Here is a 14,479-nt window from a genome sequence, read left to right as displayed (position 1 = left end):
CTGTACCTGTGGGAGGTGAAGATGATGGCCTTGCCAGACTCACGGGCCCGCACCACCGTGTCCCAGAGCAGACGCCGGGCCATGGGGTCCATGCCACTGGATGGCTCATCCAGGAAGATGACTGCAGGGTCTCCGATCAGGGCGGCGATGGCATTCAGCTTCCTCTTGTTACCACCACTACAGCCATGCGAGTAGAAGGTCAGGGTGAAGGCTCGTCAGTCAGTCTCTATCAGTGAACTTGCTTGTCCATTGGGCCCACTTCTGGCTACAGGGGCACCTCTGTTCAGGAAGTACCTGGGGGCTTTCAATAACATGGCCTAGTGCCCCCACTGAGGGCTGTACTGTGACTTGGGTTGTCCAGTCGGGGCACAAACCGTTCCCCGGACACAGTGAGTCTAGGGTGAGTACATGGTCCATGAGTCATCTATGAGGGTCTCTGTGGATGTTCAAGGGGTCCCTGGTGGCGCAAACGGTTAACACTTGGCTGCTAACCACAAGGTTGCCAATCTCCCCAGAGGTGCCTGGAGATCTACTTCTGAAAAATCAGCCACTGAAATCCCTTTGGAGCACAATTCTACTCAGACATACACGGGGTTGCCATGCATCAGCATTGACTTGATGGCACCTGGTTACTGGATGTTTGGGATAGAGCTTCTCCATCTGAGGGTAAGGGTAGAGGGCTATTTTAGCTAACCTTGTAAAACACATACACTTCAGTAGCATTCACTATATGCAAGGTCTGCGAATGTTAACTCATTCAATCTTCAAAAGACCCTGTGAAGTTGAACGAGAAAGACGACAACCGGCTTGAAATCAAAGCCAACAGAGGAGTGTAGTGCCTAGAATGGGGTGGTGGGAAGTCTCAGCTGAGCCTGAAGCCTGGACCCGACCCTTCCTCAGGGCTGGCCTCTCTGGACTGCCCAGTACCGCTGCACACGTACCCCCAGGGGGTGCTGCACACAGCTTCCTTTGTGAATCTGAGGGATTTTCCTTAGCAAAACATCAGTAGCACAGATGCCCCAGACAAAAGGATGGGGGATGTGGGCCTAGAAGACAGATGTACCCCAAACAGGACATCCTCATGGGAGGAAAGATGCAAGGGCAGTCTCCAACTGTCTGTGATGCTGTCTGCCTGTGTTCAGCCAGGTAAACTGAGGCCATATCTGCAGCCCAGGGCCAAGAGGAGGCAGTGTGTGGGGCAGCCCCGACCACCGGCCCACCCTTCACAGGGAAAAGGGTGGCATGGACCAGGTAGCTCCCCTTCAGACCTTGCTCTGGCAGGAACGGGAGCTAACCTGTGACTGAGGGCAGCCCAAGCCTCACCTGTAGGTATGTACCAGCTTGTTTGCAGACTTGTACATGAGTAACTCATCCAGCATGTGGTCCACGCAGGCCCTGATGTAGCACTCAGGGATGCCCCGGAGCCGGGCGTACATGACCAGCGTCTCTTGTGCTGTCATATGGTCCAGCAGGGCATCAAGCTGTGGGCAGTAGCCGATGTACTGCCACACCTGAGGGTCAGACAGCCAGGCAGGAAGCTGGTCAGAGAGAAAGGCTGCTCCTGGGAATCAGGTTCATGGAGCCTCCAATGTGGCCAGTCCAGGCCCTGCCTCTGCCCTGCGCCTCATGATGGACAACAGATATGTGCTGCAGGGCTGAGGGCTGGGCCCCATGGCCCGGATCTTACTAAATTTAGGTGACAGGGTAGGCTGGCGGTGGAGGCAGCCCTGGTACACAGCCCCATGGAGGACCGTGGCTACTGGGAGGCTGCGTCTCTCTGTACCGGCACTGGGGCTGGAACTAGCACACGGGCCTTCTGTGGTCAGAGAAGCCAGTTCTGGAATCGGGGAGGAAGTGGCAGCTGCTCAGCTCTCCTCCTTCTGCCCACCTGGCGTCAAGCCGTGTTCCTGGCCCCTCTCCCCTGCCGTCCATAGAAGCCTTGCTTTATTTTTTCCCTCTAAACGTATTTTTGAGACACGTGATAGGTTGGGTTTGGGCAAATGTATTTTTGAGACATGTGATATATGGATAGGTTTTCTTTGTAAAATATTCGAACAAAGGCTGTTGGTGCCTCTGCTGGTTGCAGGCCCAGGCATGCGCTCGCTGACCTTTGCTGAACGCAGGCCCCATGTGGATGAGTGCTTCCCATGCAGGGCCATTTTTGTGTGGCTTTGTCCAACAGTCTCATCCCACATCTGTCATTCTGCAATTTGCTTTTTGAACTCCACACGTCTTGGAGCTCTTCTTGTTCAGCAAGTACAGACCTACCCCGTTCCACCTCACTGCTACATCATTCAGGTCCACATTCTACTTAGCCATTTCAAAAATTTATGCATGCTTATTTCCAAGTTTCTACCACTATAAACTTGCAGCAAACCACCCTGGTTTGTGCCCAAGTCCAAGCATGCCCCTAAAGTAGATGGATCCTATTTTTGAAAAAATAACCAATGTTTTCCCCCTCCTTCCCCTTCCCCTCCCCACACAAGCAGATGGACAGCCCAGGCTCAGCTGCCTGGGGTGGGCACAGAAGGGAGCATGCCCCAGGGAGAAACCACAGTGTCTTTTATAAACTAATCTTGAAAGTTATATACCATCCCTTCTGCCACATTTTGTGGGTCACACAGATCACCCCTGGTTTGATGTGGGAAGGGACCATCCAAGGGTACAAATACCAGATGGGGAGTCACTGGGGCCATCTTTTATATCTTCTGCCCTTGTAACTCTTCACACTCCATTCTAAATCATTTCAGGGTGTTGTCTTTTATCCACCTGTACCTGGTCATTTTTTATTGTGTATCAAGCACAGCATTTGCAAAATTGTTTGTAGGAATCACTGGAGGCCTAGGATGCCTCCTATCATCTTCTAGAAAAGATTGACATTTGCTGCTCCCAGACACCTTGGAGCACTAGAAGTTTAGGGCCACATCAAGTCAATTTTAGTACCTGCCAGGATTCCAAGCTGAGCTGCAATCTTCGTAGGAGCTTGTCTACTTACGGCTCACTCCTGTACCTGGGTTGCAGCCACTCAAGGTCTCCAGCTCAAAGGAATTCTGCCTTCAGCAGATACCACCTGCCCCAGGTGAGCCTGCAACTCCAATACCAGGACTTCAATATCAAGAGCAATGCTCAGCATCTCAGCTGCCCTATGTTGAATGGATCACCTTCGGAATTACCTAGTCCTTCATTACCAGAAGCCTTGCCCATAATTGTTTTAAATAATAAAAAATGTCAAAATTAACAATAAATGTTTCCCAGCCAGGAGAGGGTGATAATGCCGAGAATGGTTCAACTAAGTTGTGTGTACCAAAAGGCAGCCGCTGCCGTAGTGCTATTGAGAGTGTACTTCAGAGCATGGGTTCTGGATTTAGGCTGTGTAGGTTCAAACAGCATCAACATCTCAGCCGGGTTTCGAGGCCTCTCTGCACCTCCATTTCCTCATCTAAGACACAGTGGTGTTGACTGGTATAGCACTTGCCTCACCTAGCTGTTGTATCAGACAAGTTTGTATATAAAAGAGTAAACAGCAGTGGAAGTTAGCCATTATCATTGTCACATCTGGCTCGAGTGCAGGCAGATGGGTCCTTTGATTTCCAATAAATCAGAATACGAGTCTGTCAGTTTGTCATACTGTGGTGGCTTGGGTGTTGCTGTGATGCTGGAAGCTCTGCCACCATATTTCAAATACTAGCAGGGTCACTCATGTTGGACAGTTTCAGTGGAGCTTCCAGACTAAGACAGACTAGGAAGAAGGACCTGGTGGTCTACTTCCAAAAAAATTGACGAGTGAAAACCTTATAAATAGCAGTGGAACATTGTCTGATATAGTGCCGAAAGATGAGTTCCCCAAGTTGGAAGGCACTCAAAAGATGACTGGGGAAGAGCTGCTTCCTCAAAGTGGAGTTGACCTTAATGAAGCTTTTAGGACCTTCATTTGCAGATGTGGCACAACTCAAATGAGAACAGCTACAAAATCTATTAATAATTGGAACGTGGAATGCATGAGGTATGAATCTAGAGAAATTGGAAATGGTCAGAAATGAAATGTAATGCATAAAGATCGATACCTTAGGCATTAGTGAGCTGAAATAGACTGGTATTGGCCATTTTGAATCAGACAATCATATGGTCTGCTATGCCAGGAATGACAAAGAAGAATGGCATCACATTCATCATCAAAAAGAACACTGCAAGATGTATCCTGAAGTACGATGCTGTCAGTGATAAAATAATATCCATACGCCTACAAGGAAGACCAGTTAATACCATTATTATTCAAATTTACGCACCAACCACTAATGCCAAAGATGAGGAAATTGAAGATTTTACCAACTTCTGCAGTCTGATATTGATCAAACAGGCAATCAAGATGCATTGATAATTACCAGTGATTGGAATTCAAAAGCTGGAAACAAGGAAGGATCCAAACCAAACCCGCTGCTGTCAAGTCAATTCTGACTCATAGCGACCCTATGGGGCAGAGTAGAACAGTCCCATAGAGTTTCCAAGGAGCACCTGGTGGATTTGAACTGCTGACCTTTTGGTTAGCAGCCATAGCACTTAATCACTACGCCACCAGGGTTTCCAAAGAAGGATCAGTAGTTGGAAAATATGGCCTTGGTGATAGAAATGATGCCAGAGATCACATGATAGAATTTTGCAAGAACAACGACTTCCTCATTGCAAATACATTTTTTCAACAACATGAACAGAGATTATACACGTGGACCTCGACAGATGGAATACACAGGAATCAAATCGACCTCATCTGTGGAAACAGAGGATGGAGAAGCTCAATATCATCAGTTAGAACAAGAACAGGGGCTGACTGTGGAACAGACCATCAATGGCTCATATGTAAGTTCAAGTTGAAACTGAAGAAAATTAGAGCAAGTTCATGAGAGCCAAAATATGACCTTGAGTATATCCCACCTGAATTTAGAGACCGTCTCGAGAACAGATTTGATGCATTGAACACCAATGGCCAAAGACTAGACGAGTTGTGGAATGACATCAAGGACATAATGAAAGGTCACTAAAAAGACAGGAAAGAAAGAAAAGACCAAAACGCATGTCAGAAGAGACTCTGAAACTTGCTCTTGAACATTGAGTAGCTAAAGCAAAAGGAAGAAATGATGAAGTAAAAGAGCTGAACAGAAGATTTCAAAGGGCAGCTCGAGAAGATATAGTTGAGTATAATGAAATGTGTAAAGATCTGGAGTTACAAAACCAAAAGGGACAAACATGCTCAGCATTTCTCAAGCTGAAAGGACTGAAGAAAAAATTCAAGCCTCGAGTTGTAATACTGGGGGATTCTACAGGGAAAATATTGAACAATGCAGGAAGCATCAAAATAAGGTGGAAGGAATACACAAAGTCACTGTACCAAAAAGAATCGGTTGACTTTCAACCTTTCCAGGAGGTAGCATACGATCAAGAACCAATGGTACTGAAGGAAGAAGCCCAAGCTGCACTGATAGGAACAGTGAAAAACAAGGATCCAGGAATTGATGGAATACTAATTGAGATGTTTCAACAAATGGGTGCAGCACTGGAGGTGCTCACTCATCTATGTCAAGAAATTTGGAAGACAATTTCCTGGCCAACTGAGTGGAAGAGATCCCTATTTGTGCACATTCCAAAGAAAGGTGATCCAACAGAATGAGGAAATTATTGAACAATATCATTAATATCACATGCAAGTAAAATTTTGCTGAGACCATTCAAAAGCAGTTGCAGCAGTACATCAAAAGAGAGCTGACAGAAGCTCAAGCTGGATACAGAAGAGGATGTGGAACTAGGGATATCATTGCTGACATCAGATGGACCTTGCCTGCAAGCAGAGAATACCAGAAAGATATTTACCTATGTTTCATTGACTATGCAAAGGCATTTGACTGTGTAGATCATAACAAATTACTGATAACCTTGTGAAAAATGGGAATTCTAGAACACTTGTGTTCATGAGGAACCTGTACATACACCAAGAGGCAGTCATTCAAACAGAACAAGGCGCTACTGTGTGATTTAAAGTCAGGAAAGGTGTGAGTCAGGATTGTATCCTTTCACCATACTTATTCAATCTCTATGCTGAACAAATATTCTAAGAAACTGGACTATATGAAGAAGAATGTGGCCTCAGGACTGGAGGAAGACTCACTAACAACCTGCAATATGCAGATGACACAACCTTACTTGCTGAAAGTGAAGAGGGTTTGAAGCACTCACTGATGAAGATCAAAGACTACAGCCTTCAGTATGGATTGCACTGCAACATAAAGAAAACAGAAATACCCACAACTGGACCAATAAGCAATATCATGATAAATGGAGAAAAGATTGAAGTTGTCAAGGATTTCATTTTACTTAGGTCCACAACACCCATGGAGGCAGCAGTCAAGAAATCAAACGATGTATTGGATTGGGCAAATCTGCTGCAAAGGATCTCTTTCAAGTATTAAAAAGCAAAGATGTCACTTTGAGGACTAAGGTGCACCTGACCCAAGCCATGGTATTTTCAGTTGCCTCATATACATGTGAAAGCTGGATAATGAATAAGGAAGACTGAAGAAATGACGCCTTTTAATTACGGTGTTGGTGAAGAATATTGAATATACCATGGACTGCCGGAAGAACAAACATACCTGTCTTGGGAGAAGTACAGCCAGAATGCTCCTTAGAAGCGAGGATGGTGAGACTTCATCTCATGTACTTTGGACATGTTATCAGGTGGGACCACTCCCCAGAAAAGGACATCATGCTTGGTAAAGTTGAGGGTCAGAGAAAAAAAGGAAGACGCTCAAAGAGATGGATTGACACAGTGGCTGCAACAGTGGGCTCAAGTATAACAATGATTGTGAGGATATTGCAGGACCGGACAGTGTTTCGTTCTGTTGTACATAGGGTCATTTATGAGTTGGAACGGACTTGACGGCACCCAACAACCACAACAACAATTTATAATAATAAATTGCCAGGAGTGATAGCAAGTATTCTCTGGTTCTATCAGACTAAATATCAGCTGTTGTTGATGTTGGGTGCCACAGAGTCAGTTTCTAACTCATGGCGATGCCATGTGACAAAGTAGAACTGCCCCATGGGGTTTTCTAGGCTGTAATCTTTATGGGAGCAGATCACCAGGCCTTTCTCCCATGGAGCCACTGGTGGCTTTGAACTGCCAACCTTCCGGTTAGCAGCTGAGAGCTTAATCGTTGCGCCAGCAGGGCTCCTTAGATATCAGTTAGAGGGCAGGACTTTTTGATTTATGAGACAGTGGCAGATAATGTCTTAAAGTAGTGTTTGTTGTATTCAACTTCTGGAAAATGCATCTTCACATTCTGTGCAGCACTAGGATGTGGGCCTGAAAATGTATCATTGACATTTTCTTCAACAAATAAAGAATATAATCATGAATGAGAACAGCTATCCTTTCAGTGATCTAATCTAATCTGACCTCTTATCTACATTAAACATTTGTGTTATTTTGGCCCTCAACTGCTTGGTTCAGGCTACTTGAGATACTGATTCGATCTCTGAAATACTTGAACAAACCACTGAAAAACATAAAAATGGTCTTTTTCCAGCATTATCAGTGCAGGGAGTGCAGTGGTAATACTTGATGCCTTGTTTCTAGAACTCTCCTAAGTGCAGCTGCCCTGGGAAGCCGGGGCCACTTCCATCGTGGAGCAGCAGAGCTTGTCTTTGTACAACCTGCTAAGCAGACCTACACTCTAGGTCTGATCTGATCATATTCACTGTCTTCACAGTTTCACTAGGCATTGGATCATGATCAGAGGGCTTCACCAGCAGTGACATTTAAACAAGACACAGTGGATTGACCTTGAGGAGCAGTCTCATTTACTTCTGGGGTCATGTCCCTTCTTGGAGGCACACAGGAGTGCCCCCATGTGCCCGTTCCAGTTAAATTGCAGCCCACGTACTGTGGATTTGCGATGGCAGAGAGACAGTCTCTGGGCCACTATGCCAGGGGTACAGTTGCTGGCAGGCATAGCTGAGAGGCTACCTTTCCACAGAGTAGGCCGGCAACGCCAGCCATCAACATGGTTTCCTTGATAAGGGAATTCTGTTGGTACTGTCTTCTGGTTTCTCTCTGAATGATGTACAAGCAGGTTTTATAAACTTCTCAGCAATAGCATAATGCATGCATGTTCCTGCTATGAGGAGCAGAGCTCTGACTGAGTGCCTGTAGCTGGGTGTCCTCTCTGCCTTCTTCTGGAGCCTCTGTTCCTCTCACCCCCTCTGTTATCACACTCCCTTGCTGCACCATGGCAGGCGGCCTATCCATGTGAGGAGGAGCCGCTGGCAAGCCAGAATCATTTCTTGGGATCCCCGGGCCTAGCACAGTTGTTAGTACACACTAGGTATTCAAAAAGTAAGAAGCCTTGGTGGCACACTGATAAAGTGCTCAACTGCTAACCAAAAGGTTGGTGGTTCAAACCTGCCAGCTGCTCTGCAGGAGAAAGATGTGGCAGTCTGCTTCCCAACGGATTTACAGCCTTGGAAACCCTATGGGGTCGCAATGAATCAGAATGGACTGAACGCCTGTGGGTTTGGGTATTCAACAAGTGCTTAATTAAATTGGTGCCAATAACTGAGAAAGAGACTCTAAGGAGGCCAGGTTTGAGAGGTAGATAAGAAGTTCGGTTTTAGCCAACTTGGGTTTGGAACATTTGTGAGATGCTGGAGGAGAGCTGCCTAGAAGGCAAGCCCGTGCAGGTCTGAAGCACAGAACAGAGGCTGGCTGGGGATCTAGCTACTTGGGAGACATCAGCAAACAGAAGATGACGGGAGTGCAGTCAGGGACAGTAGGTAGAGTGACAAGGAAAGAGGGCAGACCTGAGAAGCACCAAGATCCAATGGGCCAGGTAAAGGACAACATCTACGCCAGGCATCTGAGAAAGTGGAACCAGCAGAGAGGGGACAGCAGAGAAGTGACCCCAGGAAGGAAAGGGTTGGAAGGAGGGCAAGGCCAGCATTAGGAGGTGCTGCAGCCAAGTCCAGGCTCACAGGACTGAAACAAGGAACAGGCTTGGCTGGGTGAGTGCAGTGAGGTGGGGTGGGGAGACCAGATTTAAGGGTCTCTGGGCTGAGACTGCTGACTTGGACAGTGTGGGGAGATGCACAGGATGGGAGATTGGGGTGTGTGGGGCAGCTGGTGGCTCTCATGGGCACTGGGTTGCAGGGCCTGGGGGACATCCAGGACGCCTTGTGGGGTGAGCAGCCAGGGGTGGGGCTGGAGGGAAGGAAAGGGGTCTAGGATGGAGCTATGGGTTTGGGAGTCACAGCTTAAACTTACACATGGAATTTAAGAAGGTAAGTCCCATTCTAGTTTCCTCTCCAGCATCCTATGTAACACCCCTGTGTGTCCTGGTGCCCCCTTCTTCCAGCCTCCAGCGGCACCCACCTTCCTGAGGTCAGAGTTGATGCTGAAGCCCTGGATAAAGGCGTCCCCAGAGGTGATGAGCTCCTCCCCGGTCAGCATCTTGAAAATGGACGTTTTCCCGGCTCCATTAATGCCGAGAAGGCCAAAGCATTCCGCTACTTGCACAGTGAAGGAAACCTTGTCCACGGCTAGCAGGGGCATCTCCGTGAAGTATACCTGAAGTTCAGCACAGCACCAGACACACCGTGAGGTGGCCCAGGGCAGGTGCCCAGCAGTGACGCTGGGATCTATGCACCCTGCCCTGGGCCTCCCACCTACCCGGCCTGGGCCTGCCTCCTCCCAGCTGTGATGGCAGCAGGGTTTAGCCAGGCATTCTCTCCTCCCTCGCCCCTACATATTCAGGACTCAGCTCTCTGAGAGGAGCCTCTCCCCTCCTGTCCCTGAAGTAAGCAAAGTCCCTTTGATGTTGCCTGTCTTTTTTTTTTTTTTTAACCACCAATAACTATAGGGGAAGCAGAGAATAGGATTAATAAGCTTGGGGAAATGTCACAAAGATCTTTCCTGTCTTAACGGTCTCTCAGTAAAGTCCTCCCTGGGTTCTCGGCGAGACTGAAGAGGTTTTGTGGGAGCTTTCTGATCCCTTCCCCGGTTGTGGCTCTTCCACAGATTTTCTTTTAGATCCAGGAGAGAGTCAGCTCAGCACATCCAACCTGCCAGCCTTCCTTGCTTCTTGGGGTTCGTGGCTCTGGTCCCCCTCACTCCCTTTCTCAGACCCTCCTGTCTAATGGGACCACAAAGGAGACAAAGGAGGGCTACCTTCTGTTTCAGAGTTCTCAAATGAACTCATGTGATTCGTTTACAAGCAGAGGAGTCCCACTCGGAGTGTCCCTAGCAGACCTGTCTGTGGGCATCTGCCAATACTCCAGAATGCAGGAGAGCCAGGAGCCTTCCCATTGGCACGGTGACTTCTCCGATGTCCCCTTCCTTATGGGAAGGACCCAGAAGAAAAATGGCTTTGCCTTTCAAAGCCACGTCTGACTTTACCTTTGACATTTCCTTGACAACCAGTGGATTCTTCTCATGCAAATTTTCCAAGTGTGACTGGACTGCCTTCCTCTCCTCTGTCACATTTTGGTCTTCTGGCACTAACGCCAGGCTGTGAATCGCTTCCTGCATTCCCAAAAAGGGTTGAAGATGTAACTTTTTGTGTGAGAATAGGCAGTAGAGACAGAAGGGAGCCCTGGCGAGTGGATCCTCCCTGAGAAGGCCTTGAGTTGCTCCACCCACCCTCAGTTCCCACACACAACCCCACTATCTCAAGAGCGACTACTTGTATTCAAGGCTGAACTCCAAACAGGGGACATGGAAACTTCACGTGGCATCCGCTTTTTAGGGAAACAAAAAGACTGAAAGCTTGGGTAGCCCAGGTATAAAAGGGCCCGTTTTCTACAGTTTCCTTGGGAGGCCCTGGCCTCTGGAAGATAGTCAAACCAAGAGCTAAGAGAACAAACCTTTCTCCTAACTGGCTTATGGATGCCTGTGGGGGAAGAGGTGTTGCAGAAAGGTGGCTGGTTCTAGAACACCCAACCCAATGTCTTGCTCCTTGGCTGTTGAGAGGCCATCAAAGCCCTACGGGGGACTGGCACACTGAGGTCACAGGGGTATAATGGAGGACTGGCACACTGATTGGGGTCACAGGGGCCTGATGGGGGACCAGCACACTGACCGAGGTCACAGGGGCCTAATGGAGGACTGGCACACTGACTGGGGTCACAGGGGCCTGAAGGAGGACGGCACACTGAGGTTGCAGGGGCCTGACAGGGGACCAGCACACTGACTCAGGTCCCAGGAGCCCAATGGAGGACCGGCACACTAACTGAGGTCACACGGGCCTTATGGGAGACTGGCACACTGACTGATGTCACAAGGGCCTACTGGAGGACCAACACACTGACTGGGGTCACGGGGCCTGATGGGGGATGGCACACTGACTAGGGTCACAGGGGACTCTGCCAGACTCTTTCTCCCTCTCCTGCCAAGTCCCTGGGCCCCAGGCATGACCTGTTGCCTCTCTGCCCTGAGGTTGGACTAGATGGCCTCTGGCTTTCTCTGATGCTCGGAATCAGGGCCGGGACAGATCACAGAAAGGACACTTTGAGGATCTTGACCTCTCCCTTGGCAGGGTTATGCTCTGACCCACTCACCAAATTTTGCTTCCTGAAAAAGCCAGAGACCCTGGCTCTCAGCCTCCTCAGGGTGTTGGTCTCAATGAGGAAAAGCAGGATGATGTACACAGATCCTGAGATGGCCAGGGCTGTCACGTACCTCCCCATCCCCAGAGACTCCCAGGCATAAACGTTCTCTTGGACCACATATCCCTCTGCTAAAGGGGAACAAGCAGATGTTAGCTAGCTCAGGGCAGTTTTCCAACCTTCTCCTTACCTTTCACACAAAGTAGCAAATTCCTAGTAGAACAAATACCATTTTGAAGAAGCATTATTATTACCACATTCCAGCAGATGATAAATATGAATAATATTTTGTTTTGCTTCTGTAATAAAGGTTTTATGAAAATAATGGAGTGAAAAAATAATTTCTGATGGAATATCCCTGTCTGTGATGGTTAATGTTGTGAGTGAACTTGGCTAGGTTATGATTCTCAGTGGTTTGGCAGACACTATGTAATCATCCTCCATTTTGTGATCTGATGTGAGCAGCCAATCAGTTGGAAGGAAGTTTCCTTGGGGGTGTGTCCTCCATCTAATATATAAATGGATGTTCTGGCAAAGCTTGCTCTCTTAGTCCTGCATTCACTTCATCGTCATGCGACCTCCAGTTCTTGGGACATGAGAAGCTTTCAACCTGACACTTGACCACTGATTTTGGGTTTGCCAGGTCGTGTAACCCTGTGAGCCAGCAGCCTGTCACCTGATCTGCAGATTTTGGGTTTGTCAGTACCTGCAACCTCATTAGTTAGGAGAAGCCTTCGGCCTGCCGCCTGACCCACAAATTTGGGATCTTGCCAGCCTCCACAATTGTGTGAGCCATTTCCTTGAAATAAATCTTTCTCTATATTTATATATATGCTTCACTGGTTTTGCTCCTCTAGAGAGCCAGCCTAAAACACTGTCCATAATATGAGTGTTATTTGAAATACAAAGTATTTATATGTTTGGTCCTTCCATCCATCATTAATCACCCTGCAACCTCAACTGACCACTCAAGTGAAAAACACCTAGGAGCCTCTTTTGTCCTTTTTGAATCTGACTTAAATTATTTTTCGTTTAAATTGCATACATAAAAAATGATACAATAAACACACAGTCCTTGGAAAAAAGAGACATGTATGAGGTACAAAGTAAAGGAGCATCCCCATTCCCCAAATCCATTCTTACAGTTTTGTGTACAACCTTTGTGTATATTTTCTAGATATAAACTTTTAAAAGAAAAATGGAATGATACTGGCATATTTTCTCCATCTTACTTGTTTCATTTGATAATATATGATGGACAGTGATCGTATCAGAACATACAGATAAAAATAATTCTTGATGGTTTCACCATTTTATATTCTATCTATGCCCTCTAATTTGTTAGCCAGTCTCTTTTCAATGGGGATTTAAGTTATTTCTACGTTTTTACTTTTATAAAACAATGTGAAAATAAACATTCTTCTATACGTAATTTTGCATATTGGTACAACTACTTCTTCAGGCTTAATTTCTACAAGTGGAGATTACTCGTGGCAATCTGGGGAGCATTTATTCAAGAAAAGCAGCTGAATCTCAGTAAGAACAATGAGCTTTGTGGCATTTTAACAAGCCCTAGTCCCATCTTCCACTTGCTAGCTTTAAATATAACAGCCATAGTCATAGGAAAAGCCAGTAGGCTGGTAGTCACCAGAGGATGCAGAGTTAGCTGGAGCTCTTTGAAAGCCTCACTCACAGAAAACTGTCATGATTTGACCCATCTCGTGGTTCCCTGGAAGACCCCACTTGTAAGGCAATCTGTATTTGATCTGATTCAGAACTTGCCCATTTGCAGAAAAACCTTTTCCCCTGGGGGTAGTTGCCAAAAACGATTATAGGCAATTGATTAACTTTGCAGCTGCCTGATGTGGTGGATAACAGTTGGGGCAAACAATAGACTAACCAAAAAGCTTAAATAAAAAACTAGGGAATAAGACATTCTAGAGGTTTGAAAAGCTCCAACATATTCTTGAAAATCTGGAAGACCAGGTGTGTATGTAATGCTGTGCACATGCTCAGGAAAGACCTGAGAAGTCCCTAAGCTCCCACCCCCAGTTGACCTGAGGCTCTGCCCAAGTAGAAAATGAACACTAAGGCAGAACTGTCAACTGCCTGGCTAAGTGTTGAAGGCATGCCCCAATATACACACAGAACCCCAAGGCAAAGACTGGGAGACTTATTAGTTGCAGATTTTAGAGGAAATCTCTGTCTGTTCATTGACTGACCACTAAGTTAACAGAAGAGACTTTAGGGGTCACACATGACAAATAAGACAGACATTATAGAATTAATTCAGAAAAATTCTATAATTATAATTATAATTCTATAATTCATTAATTCACCAAATGAACAACAATAACTAAAACAAACAGCAACAACAACAAATCCTGAGGAGTGGAGACAATCTTCCAAAGCTGCTACTTTGTTATTTAAAATGTCCAGTTTTCAACAAAAAATTATGAGACCTGTGAAGAAACAAGGGGGTATTGCCTATGCACAGGAAAAAAGTAATCAATAGTAACCGTCCCTGAGGAAGTCCAGATGCTGAACTTCCTAAACAGAGACTTTAAATCAATAATTTAAAATACTTTCAAAAAACTAAGGAGCTCCTAGGTGGTGCTCAGCTCTCTCTCACTCTGTGGGTTATTGAGCCCAGCTTTGCCAAGTACCCAGGGGTATGCCACTCTGCCAGCAAGCCTCCTGTCTGAAGGCACTCAACTCTCTCACTCTGTGGGTGGCAAGCCTACAGTAAACATCTTGCTCTGTAGGCCAGCAAGCCCACTGGATCGTCTCACGCCAGCCTCCTAGTACTGCTGCTGCCATTTCTCCG

The 14,479-nt window shown here is 46.7% G+C and overlaps 1 protein-coding gene across 1 annotated transcript in view; it reads right to left on the bottom strand.

Annotated features, from left to right (window-relative positions):
* The window catches only part of LOC100661465 (ATP-binding cassette sub-family A member 17-like), an 85,897-nt gene that overhangs the window by 3,331 nt on the left and 68,087 nt on the right, over positions 1-14,479 (bottom strand). The window contains exons 16-20 of the mRNA XM_064294783.1: positions 11,605-11,783; positions 10,445-10,570; positions 9,374-9,616; positions 1,324-1,562; positions 7-177 (exon numbers count right to left, since the gene is read on the bottom strand). Coding sequence (XP_064150853.1) covers positions 7-177; positions 1,324-1,562; positions 9,374-9,616; positions 10,445-10,570; positions 11,605-11,783 — 958 coding nt within the window. The remainder of the gene's footprint in view (positions 1-6; positions 178-1,323; positions 1,563-9,373; positions 9,617-10,444; positions 10,571-11,604; positions 11,784-14,479) is intronic.

The sequence above is a fragment of the Loxodonta africana genome, chromosome 12, assembly GCF_030014295.1.
Source record: "Loxodonta africana isolate mLoxAfr1 chromosome 12, mLoxAfr1.hap2, whole genome shotgun sequence".
Lineage (NCBI taxonomy): Eukaryota > Metazoa > Chordata > Mammalia > Proboscidea > Elephantidae > Loxodonta > Loxodonta africana.
Note: the sequence above shows the minus strand (reverse complement) of the source record. Positions and strands in the feature narration are given on the sequence as shown.